Below are 21,036 nucleotides of genomic sequence, written 5' to 3'. Positions count from 1 at the left end.
GTTGAGTCAACATCGAAGAAGAGAAGTGTGTGAAGGCGACTCAGAAGACCGGCCCGCCGCTAGTAAAAGAGCTGGAAGAAGATAGCGGTGCCCGGCAGAAAGAAGTGGAGAAGTCGGAAGAAGACCCCCCAAAGTCAGAAGAAGAGCTGGAAGATCGCAGTACCCCATACTCATTCACATGAGTTAGGGGGGGCTGGGATCTGGGGGCCCCCCTTATTAAAGGGGGCTCCTGCATTCCGATAAGCCCCCCGCTTACAGGCTCCGACAACCAACGGCCGGGGTTGTCGGGAAGAGGCCCTTGTCCCCATGGTATGCTCTTGGAGGGGGAACCCATGCCGTTTTTTTTATTTAAAATTTGACGTGGAGTTCCCCCTCATGATTCATAATACCAGCTGTGGGAGGGAGGGGTTTGCAGTTCACACTGGGGCGACTTCCTGTAAAGTCGCCTCACTATGAACGGGGATCCGACTTGGAGGCGACTTCCATTGAAATCAATAGGTACAAGTCGCCTAGAAGTCGGATTGAAGTAGTACAGGAACCTTTTTTGAAGTCGGAGCGACTGCAGTAGTGTACATTAAAGCGGATGTGCCATGGGAAAAACATATTAAAAGCCAGCAGCTACAAATACTGCAGCTACTGACTTAATATTAGGACACTTACCTGTCCTGGAGTCCAGCGCCGATCGCAGCAGAGGACGAGCGATCGCTTGTCTCTCTGCTGCTCCCCCCGCCATCCACGCTGAGGGAACCAGGAAGTGAAGCGCTGCGGCTTCACTGCCCGGTTCCCTACGGCGCATGCGCGAGTCGCACCCGCCGATTGGCTCCCGCTGTGTGCTGGGAGCCGAGTGTTCCCAGCACACAACGGGGGGGGGGGGGGGGGGTGACGGGAAGTGACGGAATGCCCGTCTTTTGCCTGTGAATGCCGGGCCGGAAGTGGGTGCAAATACCTGTCTTTAGACAGGTATCTGCACCCCCCTCCCCCCTGAAAGGTGTCAAATGTGACACCGGAGGGGGGAGGGTTCCGATCAGCGGGACTCCACTTTAGGGTGGAGAACCGCTTTAAAACAGCTCCATTCACTTACATCGATTTCTTCATGCAGCGCGACTTGAAGACGGATTCAAAGTCGGACCTGTGTGAATGGGCTCCAACAGCCTTTGTTTTAACTATTAAAAAGTGCAAGTTTACTTTGACAATTGAACACTGCACTAGGGGCCCCAGAGCCTGCAAGCATCATTATGCTTGCAATGGCAAGTGTTTATTGGGCAGTGCAGTCACATGACCAATGACTGCGCGCCATTGTAAGCATTATGAGGCTCATAGGTTCTGGGGCTGGTTGTGTAGTGTATGGACTGTTTTCTCTACAAGTAAATGTTAATAGCATTTTTTTTTTATTCTTTTAACGGTCTGCATTTTACTTTAAGAGCTTGACAACTGCCTCTCTCTCCACAGGAGGCACAACGCTACAGATTACAGAAAGAGGTGAAATAGTTTTCCAATAAAGTATATCCAAACCCAAAAACAAAAATGTAGTAATAAAATGAAGCTTCAGGCTGGGTTCACACTGGTGCGAAGCGGGAACCCCGCAAATCCACTGCGGATTCCCGCATTGCACGGCAGTTCACACTGCTATATGCAAACTTCTGGGAAGTGTCATACAACATTAACGACACCCCCCATTTAAACCCAGATATCGCACTGCAAACTGACAGTTCAGACATGAATAGGATCGTATAGCTGTGAACACCCATGCGATTCGATCCTGGTGCGGACCAAAAAAAAAGGTCCTGTGCGAGTTTGGTCCAAATGCGGTGCGATATCAGCCATACTATCTGTATGTCTGAAATCACATTGCACGGACATCGCATGTTATCTGCAGCGCAGTACGAATAACATGCAACCTCGCACAGCACACCAGTGTGAACCCAACCTAACAGTCCTTAGAGGTGGTGGCTACATTCGTTTTGATATTTCAGGCTAACATTTTTAGCAAGCACAGAAAATATCTGCTGATCTTGCCAGAAATGCAGTTGATTGTTGATATTCTGCTACCTGTCTTTTCAGCTGACAGAAACTATCTCCTTTGTACACTACCAATCGATCCACCATGTGATGGAGATGAACAAAACCAGACATGTTTGATGTCTACCCTGTGTAAGAACCATGGCAGTTTCTGCCTGGTACACGCAAGTAGTTTTTTTGGTCCAACCCAGCTATTGTGTTCTGACAGTGGGGTGGCTCCTCCACCAGAACACACCGATCAGAGCTCTCAGCCGATCAAGTGCCAATCGGCAGATCGTTTTCAGTTCCCTATGACAGGCTGTCAAAACCGCCTGCCGTACACGTAGGCTGAATGTTGGCCAGTTTCCTATTGAACCGGCCGATGGCGTCTGATATTTGGCCTGTTTGTAGGGCCCTTAAAAGGGGTTGTAACGCCTTGTTTTTAACTTAATGCATCCTATGCAATAAGGTGAAAAAACATCTTGCACTGTCTGGCCCCCCGTCTTATTTACCTGAGCCCCAAACTTCCGTGGGCGCAATTCCACGTCGTTCTCCCCACAGCATTTCAGTTCTTCATTGGATAGGTAGCAGTGCAGCCATTGGCTCCCGCTGCTGTCAATCAAATCAAATGACATGGCCGCCGGGGCCGAGTCATACACTCAGCGACTATGTACGCCGAGTGTATGATATGGGAGAACACCAGCAAGGTAACCAGCTTGCGAGAGGTGGTTATCTATTGCAGGGAGGAGCCACAAGAAGGACAATCTGGGGCCACTCTGTGCAAAAACAAACTGCACAGTGGAGGTAAGTAGGACATGTTTGTTTTGTTAAATGTGAACCAATGTATCACTTTAAGTATAGTGGAGAAAAGCATAGCCGAGAAGTGTCCAGGGGTTTACATATACTTTAACTAAACTTCTGGTAATGCAGAGACATGTCAAGACATGGTTCGCTGGAAAGGTAGTTATATTGTCTCTTAGCATGTGGGCTTGGTGTACAAGTGACTGCAGTTTTTGATACTTCACATAGTTTGTTTGGGCCAAGCTGGCGCAAATGAACTATATCCCTCACTATCATGTAAGGCAGGCCTCGACAAAATCCGGGCGCCAGGTCACAATTGCGACAAGAAATTGTGACCTGGCGCCTGGGGAAGCTTAGGGCTGCAGTAGGCCGCAAAGCCGCGACCTCAATTACTGGCCGGCTCGGAGCGCATTCGTGGCGGGCCCATGCCCGCCGGTAATTGAGGCCGCGGCTTTGCAGCCTTCACAGAAGGAAGCCGAGTCCTGCAGAAGGAATCTAGGAGTGGCCATCTTGTGGTGGTCGTTGGCATTACAGGTTACATTACAAGTAGAAAAAAACAGCAGTTCTAATGTGTTTTTTCACTGCCATCTCCTTCCCTCTAAATAGAACCCCCAACATTATATATATTTTTTATTCCAACACTGTAGAGAATAAAATGGCGGTCGTTGCAATACTTTCTGTAACACCGTATTTGCACATCGGTCTTACAAGCGCACCTTTTTTGGGAAAAAATACACTTTTTTTTTTAAATAAAAAAAAAAGTGTAAGTTAGCCCAATTTTTTTTTATATTGTGAAAGATAATGTTACACCGAGTAAATTGATACCCAACATGTCACGCTTCAAAATTGCAACCGCTCGTAGAATGGCGGCAAACTTTTACCCTTTAACCACTTAAGCCCCGGACCAATATGCTGCCTAAAGACCCAAGAGGTTTTTACTGCGTCGCTTTAACAGACAATTGCGCGGTTGTGCGACGTGACTCCCAAACAAAATTGGCGTCCTTTTTTCCCCACAAATAGAGCTTTCTTTTGGTGGTATTTGATCACCTCTGCGGTTTTTATTTTTTGCGCTAAAAAAAACAAAAATAGAGTGACAATTTTGAAAAAAAATTCAATATTTTTTACTTTTTGCTATAATAAATATCCCCTAAAAACATATATAATTTTTTTTTTTCCTCAGTTTAGGCCGATACATATTCTTCTACCTATTTTTGGTAAAAAAAAAAAAAAAAAAAAAAAAAATCGCAATAATCGTTTATCGGTTGGTTTGCGCAAAATTTATAGCGTTTACAAAATAGGGGATAGTTTTATTGCATTTTTTTTTTTTTTTTACTACTAATGGCGGCGATCAGCGATTTTTTTCGTGACTGCGACATTATGGCGGACACTTCGGACAATTTTGACACATTTTTGGGACCATTGTCATTTTCACAGCAAAAAATGCATTTAAATTGCATTCTTTATTGTGAAAATGACAGTTGCAGTTTGGGAGTTAAACACAGGGGGCGCTGTAACATTTAGTGTTCACTTAGTGTGTGTTTACAACTTATGGGGGGTGTGGCTGTAGGACTGAAATCGATCGAGTCTCCCTAATAAAAAGGGATCACTCGATCGATGCGCCGCCATAGTGAAGCACGGGGAAGCCGTGTTTACATACGGCTCTCCCCGTTCTTCAGCTCCGGGGACCGATCGCGAGGGGGCGGCTAGAAACGAATAGCCGCGCCGTCGTCCTGGATCGCTCCCCGAGTCTTACGGACCGCCGCATGTACCGGGAGGGGGGTCCCGTTCGGACCCCCGACCCACGTCAAGCAGAGGACGTATAGGTACGTGCATGTGCCTGTCCGTGCCATTCTGCTGACGTATATTTACATGAGGTGGTTAAAATCTCCATAGGCAACGTTTAAAAAATTCTACAAGTTGCATGTTTTGAGTTACAGAGGAGGTCTAGGGCTAGAAATATTGCTCTCGCTCTACCAATCGCAGCGATACCGCACATGCGTGGTTTGAATACCGTTTACATATGCAGGCGCTACTCATATGCGTTCGCTTCTGCGCGCAAGCTTGGCGGGACGGGGTGCGTTTTTTGGCTCCCAACTTTTTTAGCTGGCTCCTAGATTCCAAGCAAATTTGTCAAACCCTGATGTAAGGCTGCTGTTTGTGCGGTATAAACGATATGCATCTGAGGCTACATACAGCATATCGCATTGTGTTCTGGATGTGAGCTTCCCGTCTCATACCCAGGAAAAAATACAGTCTACCTGATCAGCGTTTAGCCATTCAGAGAAAGCAATGTATTCTAATAATAAATACAAAGCTTCCTCTGGTTGGCTGAGTCTGAGGTTGTGATTTTTAGAAACCCCCCCCCCACATTTTAAGCTCACTTTAAAAAATAAAATAATGAATGCACACTTTATTTGCAGATTAAAAAAAAGCGTAGGAGTGTATTTTTGGCAGGATGGAAGATGACGCTTTTTTCAGTTCCCCCTCCCATACACAAGTCCAATTATGCCAAACCATGAGGGGTTGATTTACTTACACTGGAGAGTGCAAAATCTGGTGCAGCGCTGCATAGGGACCAATCAGCTTCTAGGTTTTATTTGTCAAAGCTTCATCTCTTGCCAACCACCCAATCTACATTTACTGCGTGGCAGCGGCTCGTCTGTGCAGAATCACATACAGGTACGTAATTATGCACTTTCGGGTCTGGGGTGCGCACGTGTGCTGCCGGCGACCTTCTGCTGCTGTGATTGGACACAGCAGGAGCCAATTAGCGGGTTTGGCGGACTCGATGTCTGCAGACACCCGACAATTGTTTGGGAGAGCAGAACAACGATGGACTGTCTATGAAAAACAAGGCATATTGCCATTCTGTCAGTAGGAAAAGTAGTGATCTTGTGTTTCTGCCAAGCAGGAACAAAGATGTCTGCCTTCCCAGAGTATAAGCACATCCCCCACAGTTGGTTAACACTCCCTTGGCACACATGTAACCCTCTGATCGCCCATTAGCCCTTTCCCAGCCAGTGTCATTCGTACAGTGACAGTGCATATTTTTACTGTATTAAGAGTCACTGGCCCCCAAAAAAGTGTCACTTAGTGTCCGATTTGTGCACTGAAATATCACAGCCCCGCTATAAGTCGCAATTACTAGTAAAAATATCAATTCCATAAATATATCCCATAATTTGTAGACGCTATAACTTTTGTGCTAACCAATCAATATACGCTTAAAGGGGTTGTAAAGGTAAAAGTTTTTACCTTAATGCATTCTATGCATTAAAGGTGAAAGAAAACAGACAATACTGGCCCCCCCAGCCCCCCATTATACTTACCTGACCCCTTGAAAGTCCCGCGCTCGCCCCCGACATCCTCTTCGCCGCTGATTGGCTACAGTGGATGGATTGAAAGCAGCGCAGCCATTGGCTGGCGCTGCTGTCAATCGCATCCAATGACGCGGCGCACCGGGGGAGCAGGGCCCAGTGATATAGTCGGCGGCTATGGCCGCCGCTGTATCATGGGACCGCGCCCGCAATAACTCAACACCATGCTCGATTGCATAAAAGTGTTGAGTCCTTGCGGGGGGGGGAGCCTAGGCAGCCGCCAGGGACCCCAGAAGACCAGGTTAGGGGCCACTCTGTGCAAAACGAGCTGCACAGTGGAGGCAAGTATAACATGTTATTTAAAAAAAAAAAAATCATCTTTACTGATCCTTTAACCACTTCAGTACAGGGCTTTTATTATACCACCTCAATACCAGACCTATTCTGGCACATCTCTCCTACATGTATAAATCATCATTCTTTTTAGGGTTGTGCAGATACCACTTTTTTAAGACCGAGTACAAGTACCGATACTTTTTTTCCCCAAGTACTCGCCGATACCGATACTTTTTTTTTTAATGTCATGTGACAGTGACGCATTGATGGCTGGCACTGACAGACATCCTCTCATCCTCTTCCATAACTGTAGAATGTGGTTTTAAATTACAATAAAGGATGTGAAAATGGCACTTTGCAGCCTACAGTTATAGGTGGTACTGTTCTGGCTTCATAGTAATAAACCTGCACTAGGAAAGACACCCCTGCTGTTTACCTGGAAAATGTGACTGTCAAAGGAAATGTGACATCCGTCATGAATGGTAGCATACTTCATACAAGCAGTTGTGCTCTACTGTGATGTAATAATCAAAATAAACTAAGTGTGTGAGAGAACATGGACTGATTCATTGGTGGTTACAGTACAGATTGTTAAATTAAACTACATGAATAAGGCGATTGCCTGATCCGATACCTGGGAGAGAGAGGCAGCGTGTAATGCTTGTGTCCCTGTATAATGCTCAGACGGCGGCCATCCAGTGTACAAAAGCTGCAACTCCTCCTTGTCCTCGTCCGTGATAGGGGAACTCAAGTTTCCCAGCAGTGAGTTAGTGTTCCGCCTATCACGGACATTCTCTCATCCTCCTCCATGGGATGAGGGGGTGTCCGTGATAGGCAGAACACTGACTCACTTGCTGGGAGTGTTCCCCTATCACAGACAAGGACAAGGAGGAGGCGCGACTTTTATACACTGGATGGCCGCCGTCTGAGCATTATACAGGGACACAAGCATTACACGCTGCCTCTCTCTCCAGGTATCAGATCAGGCATCGGGAGCATTTGCGCGAGTACAAGTACTCGCGCAAATGCTCTGTATCGGACCCGATACTAGTATCGGGACAACCCTAATTCTTTTGCTAGAAAATTACTCAGAACCCCCAAACATTATACATGTTTTCTTAGCAGACATCCTAGGGCAGGGGTCCTCAAACTACGGCCCTCCAGCTGTTGTAGAACTACACATCCCATGAGGCATTGTAACACACTGACATTCACAGACATGACTAGGCATGATGGGAATTGTAGTTCCTGAACAACTGGAGGGCCGTAGTTTGAAGACCCCTGTCCTAGGGAATAAAATGACTAGGGGTGTAACGGATCGTCACCGATCCGTGATCCGAACGGGCCACCCCGTTCGGATCGGCACACCCCGCGATCCGCGGAGCGCTCCGGAGCCTAGGCAAGTCCCCGGCTTCGGCCTAGCTCCGGAGCGGCGGCCAGTCTGCTTGCCAGAGCCCAGCGTGACACGCCTCCCCGCCTCCCCGGGGAGGCGTGTCACGCTGTGCACTGGGCTCTAGCAAGCTGAATGGGAATGTTAGCAGTGAAGCACTGGTGTGAGAGGAGGGGGGGGAAAGGGGGAAAAAAGAGCACAATAGCAATTCACAGGGGTGAATTAAAGAGGAAGCAGGTGAGGCTGTTTGGGACTTAAAGTACAATCTTGATGTTTTTACAGCAAAAAAAAAAATATATATATATATATACATATATACATACATATATATATATATATATATATATATGTATATATATATATATATATATGTATGTATATATGTATATATATATATATATATGTATGTATATATGTATATATATACATACATTTTTTTTTTTTTTGGACCAATGAAAAAACGGACCCTTTTTTTTTTTTGCTGATCCGAAAATGATCCGATCCGTGACTCCTGATCCGAGGATCGATCCGATCCGTGAGTTTTTTGATCCGTTGCACCCCTAAAAATGACGGTCATTGCAACTTTTTATCTTGCACGGTATTTGAGCAATAATTTTTCAAACGGAAAAAATGGGGAAAAAATGGTTTCATGTATTAAAAAATAAAAAACAGTAAAGTTAGCCCAATTTTTTTGTAAAATATGAAAGATTATGTTAACCTGAGTAAATAGATACCCAACATGTCGCGCTTTAAAATTGTGCACACTCATGGAATGGCGCCAAACTTCGGTACTTAAAAATCTCCATAGCCGACGCTTTGAAAAATTTTACAGGTTACCGGTTTAGAGTTACAGAGGAGGTCTAGTGCTAAAATTGTTGCACACGCTCTAACGCACGCGGCGATACCTCACATATGTGGTTTGAACGGCGTTTACATATGTGGGCTGGACTGACGCGTGCGTTCGCCTCTGAGCGCGATGTACCGGGAGAGGGGCTTTAACCGCTTCCGGACCGCCGCATGTACATTTACGTCGGCAGAATGGCACATTGGCGTACCTGTACGTCCCTGCCTAGACGTGGGTCGGGGGTCCGATCGGGACACCCCCCGGTACATGCGGCGGTTCCCGTGGCTTCAGGAGCGATCCGGGACGAGGGGGCGGCTGTTCGTTTTTGTCCGCCCCCTCCGGATCGCTCACAGCCAATGCGAGCGCTCCCCCTGCGTGTCACTTCCAACACAGGAGGAGGAAGTGATGTGATCTCTCCTCTCGGCGGTATTTTCAACCGCCGCTGAGGAGAGATCACAGTAAGTCTGCACAACACTACACTGACACACACTACACATAGGCACATTAACCCCCCCCCCCGATCACCCCCCTGTCACAGAATGCAGTGATCATATATGTACTGATCACTGCATTTAGTGTCAGTGTGACAGTTAGTGTGACAGGCAGTTAGTGTTAGGTTCAGGGTAGCCCCCGTACCCCCCCCCCCCCCATATAAAGTTTTAACCCCTTGATCACCGCCCTAGTTAACCCTTTCACTCCCTATTGCCAGTGTCACCAAGCGATCATTTTTCTGATCGCTGTATTAGTGTCACTGTTGCCGCTAGGTAGCTAATTTTTTTTTTATTGCGATTTTTTTTTTACTAAAGACATGTGGCTGAATACATTTTGGCCTAAATGTTTGACTAAAATTTAGTTTATTTGATTTTGCTTGTAACAAAAAGTAAAAAATATTGTTTTTTTTCAAAAATGTCACTCTATTTTTGTATATAGCGCAAAAAATAAAAAAATCTCAGAGGCGATCAAATACCAGCAAAAGAAAGCTCTATTTGTGGGAAGAAAAGGACGCAAATTTTGTTTGGGAGTTACGTCGCACGACCGCGCAATTGTCTGTTAAAGCGACGCAGTGCCAAATTGTAAAAACCCCTTGGGTCATTTGGCAGCATATTGGTCCGGTCCTTAACCCTTTCATGCCTACGCCTATGTATGACATTTGGTGTTTACAAGTTAAAATCCATATTTTTGGCTAGAAAATTACTTAGAACCCCCAAATATTATATATATATTTGTTAGCAGAGAATCTAGAGAATAAAATGGCGATTTTTGCAATATTTTATGTCACACGGTATTTGTGCGGCGGTGTTTTAAACACAACTTTTTGGGAAAAATTTACTTTCATGAATTTTAAAAAAATTAAAAAGTTAAATTAGCCCATTTTTTTTTGCATAATGTGAAAGATGATGTTACGCCGAGTAAATGGATACCAAGCATGTCACGCTTTATAATTGCACGCACTCGTGGAATTGCGACAAACTACGGTACCTAAAAATCTCCATAGGCGACACTTTAAACTTTTTTTTACGGTTACCAGGTTAGAGTTACAGAGTAGGTCTAGTGCTAGAATTATTGCTCTCGCTCTGACGATCGCGGCGATACCTCACATGTGTGATTTGAACACCGTTTTCATATGCGGGCGCGACTTCCGTATGCGTTTTCTTTGCTGCGCAAGCTCGCGGGGAGGGGGGCGCTTTAAAAAAAAAAATTTTTTTGTTTTCTTATTTTTTTTTATAATATTAAATTGTGTTTTTTTTTTTTTTGACATTTTTTTTTTGACATTTTGATCACTTTTATTGCTGTCACAAGGAATGTAAACATCCCTTGTGACAGTAATAGGTGGTGACAGGTACTCTTTATGGAGGGATCGGGGGTCTAAAAGACCCCCGAGCCCTCCTTTGCACTTTTTTAAATCCGGCGCCATTGACAGCCGAGAAACCCGGACGTGACGTCATGACGCCGCTTCTGTGGTTTCAATGCGGAGACTGAATCAAAGCCGTTTACGGCTTAGTGTCAGTCTCCGCCTGGACACAGAAGGCGCCGGATGGAGGATCAGGTCTCCCGGTGGGACGGGAGGCCCGGTCAGAGCGGCGAAAGGGGGGGGATGTCCCCTCCCGCTCCTCCAGCATAACAACCGAGGGGCTTTTAGCCTCATCGGTTGTTATGTTTGGATAGCCGATCGCCGGCTCTAAACAACAGTACCGGAATGATGCCTGCGGCTGCAGGCATCATCCCGGTATAACCCCCGAAAGCCGAGGACGCATATATGCGTTGCGTCGGCGTGAAAGGGTTAAGTGTTTTTTTAAAAAAAAATATATATATTAATTTTACTTTTTTTTTTATCACTTTTATTCCTATTACAACGTAAACATCCGCCGTCATGATCATTCTTATGGTGCGCAGAATCGCCGCCGGCAAATAATGATGATATCTGAATGATACCTCTAGCTGCAGGCATCATTCAAATATCCCCTCAAAGCCTAGGATGTGATATGATGTCCACCCAGGATGGGAGATCCCATCTGTGGACGTCATACGACTATGGGCCGGTATTGAAGTGGTTATTGGGATTTTTTTTTTTCAAAAAACATGTAGCAGAATACATATTGGCCGTAATAAATGAAGATGAAGAAATTCGATTTTTATTTATTGGGTGTGTTTTATAGCAGAAAGTAACTTTATTGTCTTTAGCTCAGGGCTCGACAAATCCCGGGCGCCAGGTCGCCATGGCGACTAGAAATAGGGTCCTGGCGACTTGGCTTGGAAGGGGGGCACTTTTCACTGCCATCTTCTTCCCTCTAATTAGAACCCCCAAACATTATATATATTTTTTATCCTAACACCCTGGAGAATAAAATGGCGATCGTTGCAATACTTTGTCATGCCGTATTTGCGCAGCGGTCTTACAAGCGCACTTTTTTGGGAAAAAATTACACTTTTTTTAATTAAAAAAATAAGACAACAGTAAAGTTATCCCCATTTTTTTTAATATTATGAAAGATAATGTTACGCCGAGTAAATTCATACCCAACATGTCACGCTTCAAAATTGCGTCCGCTCGAGGAAAGCCGACAAATCTTCATAGGCGACGTTTAAAAAAATATACAGGTTGCATGTTGAGTTACAGAGGAGGTCTAGGGCTAGAATTATTGCTCTCGCTCTACCAATCGCGGTGATACCTCACATGTGTGGTTCGAACACCGTTTACATATGCGGGCGCTGCTCACGTATGCGTTCGCTTCTGCGCGCAAGCTCGTCGGGACGGGGCGCGTTTTCTGGCTCCTAACTTTTTTAGCTGGCCCCTAAATTCCAAGCAAATTTGTCAACCCCTGCTTTAGCTCAAAAATAAGAACAGCAGATGATCAAATACCACCAAAAAAAACTATTTGGGGGGGGGGGGGGGGGGGGGGAATGTCAAATTTTATTTGGGTACAGCATTGCAATTGTCAGTTAAAGTAACGCAGTGCAGTATCGCAAAAAAATGGCCTGGTCATGAGAGGAGGGGGGGGGGGTAAACCTTCCGGAGCTGAAGTGGTTAAAGTGATATTAAAATTATTTTTTTATGGTTTTGCATAAAGCAGCCCCAATAATCCTCTTATGTCCCCCCGCCAGCATTCCTAGCCCCTCCCTCAAGCCAAGTGCCCAAAGGAGCAAGTAGCTTACTATGGGAGCACCCAAGCAGGCACACTCCTGAGCTGCTGCTCTGCTTGTCTATTTACACACAGCCGTGAATCAGCCCCGCCCCTCTCTTCATTGGCTCACTGGTTGCGATTGACATTGGTTCCTGCTGCGGTCTCAGCCAATGTGGAGGGAGAGTCCCCAAAGAGCTGTGGCTAGATGAAGATGGGGCTCGGGTAAGTATTAGGGGAAGCTTCTGCACAGGGATAGAGATAGATTCTCTCTCTCTCTCCCCTTTAGAACCACTTCAATTGAACAAACTGAAGTTAGACCCTTAAGGTCTAGAAGCCTACAGCCCTAGCCAGAAGTTGAGAATGACAGGAATATTAATTTTCAGAGTTTGCCACTTCAGTATTTTTAGATCTTTTTGTCAGATGTTACTATGGTATAATGAATAAAGTTGTCAAAGGCCTTGACAATTACATTAGGTTTTGCAAAGAGTCAATATTTTCAGTCTTGACCCTTCTTTTTCAAGACCTCTGCAATTTGCCCTGGCATGCTGTCAACCTCTGGGCCACATCCTGACTGAGGCAGCCTATTCTTAATCAATACTTGGCGTTTAGCAGAATTTGTGGGGGATTTTTTTGTTCACCTGCTTCTTGAGGATTGACCACATGTTCTCAATTGGATTAAGATCTGGGGAGTTTCCTGGCCATGGACCCAAAATGTTGACGTTTTATTCCTCAAGCCACTTAGTTATGATTTTTGCCTTATGGCAAGGTGCTCTATCATGCTGGAAAAGGCATTGTTTGTCACCAAATTCTTCTTGGATGTTGGGAGACGTTGCTCTCACAGGATTTTTGTACCATTCTGTATTCATGGATGTGTTCTTACGCAAAATTGTGAGTGAGTCCACTCCCTTGAATGAGACACAACCACACACATGAATGGTCTCAGGATGCTTTAGTGTTGGCATGACACAGGACTGATGGTAACGCTCACTTGTTCTTCTCTGGACAAGGTTTTTTTCCGGGTGCCCCCAAACAATCAGAAAAGGGATTCATCAGAGAAAATGACTTTACCACAGTCCTCAGCAGTCCAATCCATGTACCTTTTGCAGACTCAGTCTAACCCTAATGTTTGGGTGGCTTTTTTGCTGCCCTTGACACAAGGCCATCCTCTAAAAGTCTTTGCCTCACTGTGGGTGCAGATGCACTCACACCTGCCTGCTGCTGTTCCTGAGCAACCTCTGCACTGGTGGTGCCCCTATCCCGCAGCTGAATCAACTGTAGAATACGGCCCTGGCGCTTGCTGTGCTTTCTTGGACCCCCTGAAACCTTTACAAATGCAGTGGAAATGTTTTTTATTTGATCAAGTTCATTTTAATGGCAAAGAGGGACTTTGCAATTGTTTGCATTCATCTGGTCACTCTTCATAACATTCTGGAGTATATGCAAATTGCCAGCATAAAAACTGAGGCAGCAGACCGTGTGAAAATTAATTTGTGTCATTCTCAAAACTTTTGGCCAAGGCTGTATCTTTCTAAAAATCAATTGAATTCAGTTACTTTCACCGTTCAATTGTGCAATACATGAATACACACACATTCTATGTTAACATAAAGCACTCATATAAACTAAGAACAAACAGAGCCATTATCAGATTATGAATATAGGATTTTTTGCCTTCAGGCACTTGATGAACCAGTTACCACCTGTCACAAAACTCAGGCAGAGCTTTTTTTTTTGTCAGCGTAAGAAAGTAGTACTTTCAGCAAAGGCGAGACAGAATCTCTATGTAAATCTCCAGTCTGTCACATACCTATAATAACCTATGTTTTAGCCATTTTGGAGCAACCTGTCATGCGATTTGACTGGTCGAATTACATGACAAGTTGCAACCTATCGTCAGCAGGGCCACTGTTCAAATCAGTGCGACGCCAACTTGGCGATGATACATCGATTTGAAAATATAGTTCCTGCACTACTTTTGACGATTTTAGGCATGACTTGCATATACATCTGTGCATGAAGTCACCAGATGTCTTCAAAGTCGCACTGACATGCACAGAATGCATTAAGGTAAATGGTATATGCCTCCTTGTGGTCTTATTTTAGTTTTAATGGGTACTGGAAGTGTAATAGCTGTACTCGCGACACTCAGTAAAAAGGTTTGTTTGTTTTTTTTCCCAGAAAAGAAAGGCAAGTCCTCATGCTTGCACTCAGACGTAAAGTGATGCTAAACAATAGCCTTATTCCCTACAAAGGAATCATACACAACTACTGCTTAAAGGGTCACTAAAGGAAAAAAAAAAACATTCTTTAAAATAACAAACATGTTATACTTCCCTCCACTGTGCAGTTCGTTTTGCACAGAGTGTCCCCAATCCATGTCTTCTGGGGTCCCTCGGCTGCTGTCTCTGGTCCTCCCCGCAAGAACTCATCACCTTCATGTGAGAGCTTGCATGGTGATGAGTCCTTGCAGGCGCGCTCCCGTGATACAGCGTATAGCCGCTCACTGTATCACTCGGCCCCACCCCTCGGCGCACCGTGTCACTGGATGTGATTGACATCGCCAGCCAATGGCTGCGCTGCTCTCAATCCATCCGGGAAGCGGCGGAGAAGATGCATCTCGTAAACGGTAAGTACGGATCATATTTTAAAACTAGCCGATTCCCCTAGACAAAACGAGCATTCATCTAAGGGGAAAATGTGTTCTCTATGGGTGAACCTCCGCTTTAATGCATAGATTGCATTAAGGTGAAAAAAAAATCCTTTACAACTCCTTTAATAAAGCAGAGTTCCACCCCCCCACCAAAAATTAAAAGTCAGCAGTCACAAACACACTGTAGCTGCTGACTTACTATTAGGGCAGGTATCTGTCCAGGCATCTATCAGTGTCATTCCTCTAGCCCATTCTTGAATAGGCTCTTTGGGTGCTGGTACCACCATCTCAGCTAAGGGCAACCAGCAGTAAAGCTTTGAGGCTCCACAGCTGGTTTCTTACTGCGTGAATTGTGCTGCGTTCTGAATGGGCCGGCTGCAAGGGCAAGGAGGAGGGGGCCGAACTTCCGCCAGAAGTGGGTACCTGTCAACCAGACAAGCGGAGCTTTCCCTTTTGGGTGCAGCTCTGCTTTAAATAGTTCTTCTGTCATCTTGTAACAATCTTTGTGAGGCTAAGGCCTTGTACACACTACGAAAATCAGAAGGAAAAAGTCTAAAGGTGAGCTGCCTGCAGTTTTTCGCATTGTTAGTACGGTGCATTTGACAGACGATTTGACTTTTATGTCAGACAAAAGCTGGATGTGCAGGCTATAAAATTTGTGTCTGATGTGAACTCAGTCAGATTTTTGGATAGTCAGTACAGAAATCCATCACACAAAAGTACAAACACGCATGCTCTGAAACAAGGAATGACTGGGAAGCGTTCGGTCTTGTAAACTACACGATATGAGCTGACATTGTTAGTCCGCCTGCTAGTAACCAACATGGCTGCCTCCAAGGCGGCATTAACGTTTTTTCCTCCTCACCCTGTTTTCCATCAAAACCACCAACTCGTTGTGTACTGTAGTGTATATGCTGCCAGTGTTCAGTACACAAGTTGGCTCTTTTGATGAAACAGCAGCAGTGTATACACATGATACGAGTGGACATTGTTATTCCGCCTGCTAGTAACATGGCCACCTCCAAGGAGGCGTCAAACTTTTTTCCTCCTTACCCTGTGTTCTGTAAAAACTGCCAACTTGTCGTGTACCGTCAAAACAACCAAGTCATCAAAATTATGGCTGCTGGAGAGTCACCGAGAGTGACGTAATTGGAGATTCTGACCAGTTGGCACTTTTGACAGAACACCGCCATCTTCACTAAGGGAAACGGGAAGTGAAGCCTTGCGGCTTCACAGACGGTTTCCCACGATGTGAGTTGCTCTGCATATTCTAAATGGTCCTGCTGTCTTCTGGGACCTCTGTGGGGAAGGAGGAGGAGCCAGATATTGCCACGATCTTATCTGGAAGTGGGTAGCTGGTTTTGACAGGTATCTGTGTCCCCCCCCCCCCCTGAAAGTTGCCAAATGTGACAGCAGAGGGAGATGGGAGGCGCAATCAAGCAGAGCTTCCCTTTTTGGTGGAACTCCGCTTTAAGACCACCCATGTTCGGAAACAAAAGAATACAATACAAAACTTCCAAAGTTGTATTCTGTCATACGAGAATTTTTGTAACTTTAGAAACCTCTTAAGTTTCAATATGAAACATGCAAAAAAAAAATATATATATATATATATATGAATAAAGGGGGTGATGGATCGTCCGATATTGTCATCTCTGGCCGGCTTGAGGCTCTTCTGACGCCTTCAGCCCTCACACATTTGGGCCTCGTGCACACTGAAGCTCTTCTAAATGCCTTTCCTGAGAGGAGGAAAGCACTAAATGCTTTTAGCCTCGGTCTGCAATAGGCCCAAATGTGTGAGGGCTGAAGGCGTGTGCGGAGTGACTATCAGAAGAGCCTCCAGCCGGCCAGAGATAAGACTATAGGAAGGGCTGCTGAGATTTGTAGAGCACAAAGCGACCCACATCATTCCACACACAACAAGGAGAAGCAATCGGCCGCCGGAGCCCGCCATAATCCGCAGCCGACACATTACTGAGAGTGGGGGAGGGGCACACACTCTCTCCGTAATACACGGCTCCTTCCCCAACTATCTATAGCACACACCGCGGCGGGATAAAAGGCCGCCTCACACGAAGGAGACACACAGAAAATGGCACCTATCGGATTACACGTCTGTGAATAAATGGCGCTGGGATAGGTTGGAGCCTTTGTTCTCCGGCGCCCCCTCCTTCCCTCACGTCCCGTTATGCGGCCGTTTTCCTCCAGGCTCAGTGAGTGCGTGTGAGAGAAACGTGCGGCGGCCGGAGAGTTGTGTGTGTGAGCGGGGAAGGAGGAGGATGCGGAGGGAGGAGGAGGTGGTGGTGGTGAAGGGGGGGCGATGTTTGCTCCCGGGTGTCCCCGCTTCCCGGGGAGGGGAGAGGAGGGAGGCGGCTGGGGGGGGGGGGGAATTGGGGGACTCCGGAGCTCTGGCGCTGCTTCTCCCGGGCACATAGATACAGATTATCGGGATTTTCTCCCTTACCTGGAATAAGAAAGCCGTCCAGTTGGCCTCCATGGCGATCCCAGGAAGGAGGAGGAGTGCGCCTTCTGGAACTGAGGAAAAAGGAGGGGGGAGGGAATACAAAAAAAAAAAAAAAACACCAGCGCAGGATCCTACATTAAACCTACAACAAAGCAGCTGAAAACATGGCAGCGCCGCACTACTTCCGGTAACCTCTGGGAGAGACCATTCGGAAGGAGGAGGGGGATGGGGAGCTAGATAGTGAGCCTGCGGTCATTGGAGAAGGAGGGAGAGGGGTGGAAACCAAGTCTCCTATCTCCCCCCCCCTTCGTGTAGCAGACAAGTGTCTGTGTAAATAAAGCTCCCCAATGAGAGGTGTGTGTGTATTGTGCCAAAGGCCTGCTCGGAGGTTTCAGGCGGAGGAGGAGGATGTGCTAAAATGGCCACTGCGGCTCTGTGTTATGTGAGGTAGCGGAATTACCTCACGCACAGCTGAGGAGGCCTCCCAGACAAAAAGCAAAGCACGTCTGGCCCGCGTATCTTTTCCTTTATTATGATGCCATTTTTTTTCTGGCCGCCCATTGTCTTAATGGGATCCCCGCCTTCTCCTCCTCCTCCCTGCCATGTCGTGCCCTGCGGGGAGCTTCAGTCACCCGAGCCGGCTGCGGGTTATGTTAATAGGCGGAAGGGAAAGTGAGGAGGGAGGCGAGAAAAAAGAGCGTTGAATGAATGTGGCGGCGGAAAGAGCCGTGTTGGTGACTCGCCCTCATACACGAGTAATAAACACTCAGCCCACACTGCTCTCCAGTCAGAGGAAGGTTACTACACAGTCACATGCTTTATCAGCCTTCGAAAAATAAGAAAGAAATCCCACAGCTCCCATTATTTCAGACTGGCGAGATCGAAAGCAGCACAAGCATTGGGCGACAAAATTATGTATGCTTCAACCCACAAAGGATAAGGCTGGGTTCCCACTATTGCCAATTGGATATGGGATTCCTGCATACAATTAGCAATAGCAGGAGATTGTGACCAGCTCTCTATGGAACTGGTTCACACATCTCCGATATGGCTCCAGTGTGAATTTGCACAGGAGTCCTGCGTGTCTTTTAGGTCCGAAATCAGCCAAAATTTTGTGCTGAAATCGAACATGGTAAATAGAGACGCATCAGACCTCTGCTGTGAGCCACATGCAAAGATATTGTGAACCCAGCTTAATGCCGCATACACACCATCACTTTATGTGATGAAAGAAAAAACGACGTTTTTAAAAACGTCACTTTAAATGACCGTGTGTGGGGGAAAACGTCATTATATGTCTTGTGAAAAACGACAAAAAAAAATTGAAGCATGCTTCAATTTTATGTGTCGTTTTTCAAAACGTTGTTTTTTACTTTACAGAAATTGACCGTGTGTAGTTTAAAACAACGTTTTTACACCCGCGCATGCCCAGAAGCTAGTTATGAAGCAAGTTTCAATGGAAAAATCTGGTGAACGTAACCTCGCTTTGCTAGAGCATTGTGAAAAAACGATGGTGTGTAGGCAACTTCGTCTTTGAAAATTGAAGTTTCAAAAACGTTGTTTTTTACTTCACAGAAAATTTCGTTTTTTTTCATCACATAAAGTGTATGCGGCATAAGGATCTTTGTTTTTAGCCACATGTAAGCGGGGCAAAATTGAGCTAGTTAGGTGCTGCTCCAGGCGGGAGGGTGAGGGTTAAATTGGGTCTAAAGCGGAGTTCTATGCTAAAATTAATCTAGGGCTTGAAAATTAGAGCATCCCCTCATCTTTGGATATCATTTTTGGACCCCTCCCTGCCTTCTGGGACCTATGTGTTAAAGTGGATGTAAACCCTCACATATACCCTCAGATGTGGAAAAGAAGAGGGGGCTAGGACTTTAAATGAGGTATGCATGAGAGAACTCAAAGATAAGACAGTGTAATATGGATGCGTTTATTTGTCTAAAACACATAGCAGAGCATGCGATTTAGAATGTATACATAATAGTAAACATACATGACAGTGCATATAAAAAGCATGATGCAAAAACCATAAACATTGTATAACAACTTATTCCTCGCATTATTTAAAAATATAGAATCATTAACACTTTCCCTACCGAGTCATTGTAAAATGACGTCGGCGGGAACCCTCCCTCCGGGGGGACGTTATATGACGTCCTTGCTTTCCCGGGTGGCTAGGGGGCGTGCGTGCCGCTGCATTGCTCGGGACCCGGTGCGTGTGGCCGGTGGCCGCAATGTCCGCCGGGCACCCGCGATTGCCCACAGTCAAGGCAGGAACATGGATCTGTCAGTGGTAATGGAAACTGATGTGTGTTCCCAGTATAGAGGAACACACATCGGTCTCCTCCCCCCTACAGTTAGAACACACTTTAGGGAACATATTAACCCCTTCAGCGCCTCCTAGTGTTAACCCCTTTCCTGCCAGTCACATTTTCACAGTAATCACTGCAGTTTTATAGCACTAATAGCTGTATAAATGTAAATGGTCCCAAGTATCCGATATGTCCGCCGCAATGTCACGGTCACAATAAAAATTGCAAATCGCCGCCATTACTAGTAAAAAAAAAAAAAAAAATGCCATAATTCTATTCCCTATTTTGTAGATGCTAGAACTTTTGCGCAAACCGATCAAATACGCTTATTGCGGGTTTTTTTTAACCAAAGAATACGTATCGGCCTAAACTGAGGAAAAAAATAGTAGTTTTTTTAAAAAAAAATTATGATATTTATTAAATCAAAAAGTAAAAGATGTTTTTTTTTTTTCAAAATTGTCGCTCTTCTTTTGTTTATAGCGCAAAAAAATAGAATTTTTGTACTCACCGTAAAATCAATTTCTCTGAGTTCATGGACGGACACAGCAGCATTGACCTTAGGGTTATATTCCTTTCCTTTCAGGAAAGACTAGGCAGAAAAAACAGCACTTTAAGTGTTAAAAACACTTCTCTCAGTACAGAACCTCCCAGGGGGCGTGTCCCCCGGGTACATCCCACTCTCTGGAAACATCCAGCCCCAGTTCGTAGACAAGCAGTACAAACAAAGGAGGGGTGGGTGCTGTGTCTGTCCATGAACTCAGAGAAATGGATTTTACGGTGAATACAAAAATCCTATTTTCTCTTCCGTTAATGGACGGACACAGCAGCATTGACCTTAGGGACGTCCCCAAGCAGTGTCAAAAAATTTCAAGGGGTGGGAAAAAACACAGCAAACCAAGCTTCACCCCAAACAAACCAGAGTTCCTCAACGGAGGAACTTCATCCTTAAAACTGCCGCCTGCAAAACCTTGCGGCCAAAAGGAGGCATCCGAAGATGCACTCACATCCACCTTGTAAAATATTGAGAAGGTGTGGATTGACGACCAGGTCGCCACCTAACATACCTGTAAGACGGACGCTTGATGGCGGAAAGCCCAAGAGGCACCAATCGCCCTGGTCAAATGCGCCATAACCCTTTAGGGCATAGGCCTGGAGCACGACCTGTCTGATCCACCTAGAAATGGTGGCCGACGAGACCGCCAGACCTTTCTTAGGACCAGTCACCGACACGAACAGTGCGTCCGACTTCCGAAACTGAGCCGTAGCAGACAAGTACACCCGTAGGGCCCGAACCACGT

At 45.8% G+C, this 21,036-nt stretch overlaps 1 protein-coding gene across 5 annotated transcripts in view; it reads right to left on the bottom strand.

The window, feature by feature from the left end:
* VEZF1 (vascular endothelial zinc finger 1) overlaps nucleotides 1-18,033 on the bottom strand; it is a 46,115-nt gene extending 28,082 nt beyond the window's left edge. Inside the window, exon 1 of one of the 5 annotated variants that reach the window (XM_040337852.1) lies at nucleotides 17,424-18,033. In XM_040337852.1, the coding sequence (XP_040193786.1) occupies nucleotides 17,424-17,456 (33 nt within the window). In that variant the 5' untranslated portion in view covers nucleotides 17,457-18,033. Of the gene's footprint in view, nucleotides 1-17,058; nucleotides 17,196-17,423 lie in introns of those variants that run through there. The other 4 variants (XM_040337850.1, XM_040337853.1, XM_040337851.1 and 1 more) reach the window with 4 other exon arrangements.
* Between the last annotated feature and the right edge of the window lie 3,003 nt (nucleotides 18,034-21,036).

Source organism: Rana temporaria, chromosome 2 (assembly GCF_905171775.1).
Source record: "Rana temporaria chromosome 2, aRanTem1.1, whole genome shotgun sequence".
NCBI lineage: Eukaryota > Metazoa > Chordata > Amphibia > Anura > Ranidae > Rana > Rana temporaria.
The sequence above is the reverse complement of the archived record's forward strand: the minus strand, read 5'-3'. Positions and strand labels throughout refer to the sequence as shown.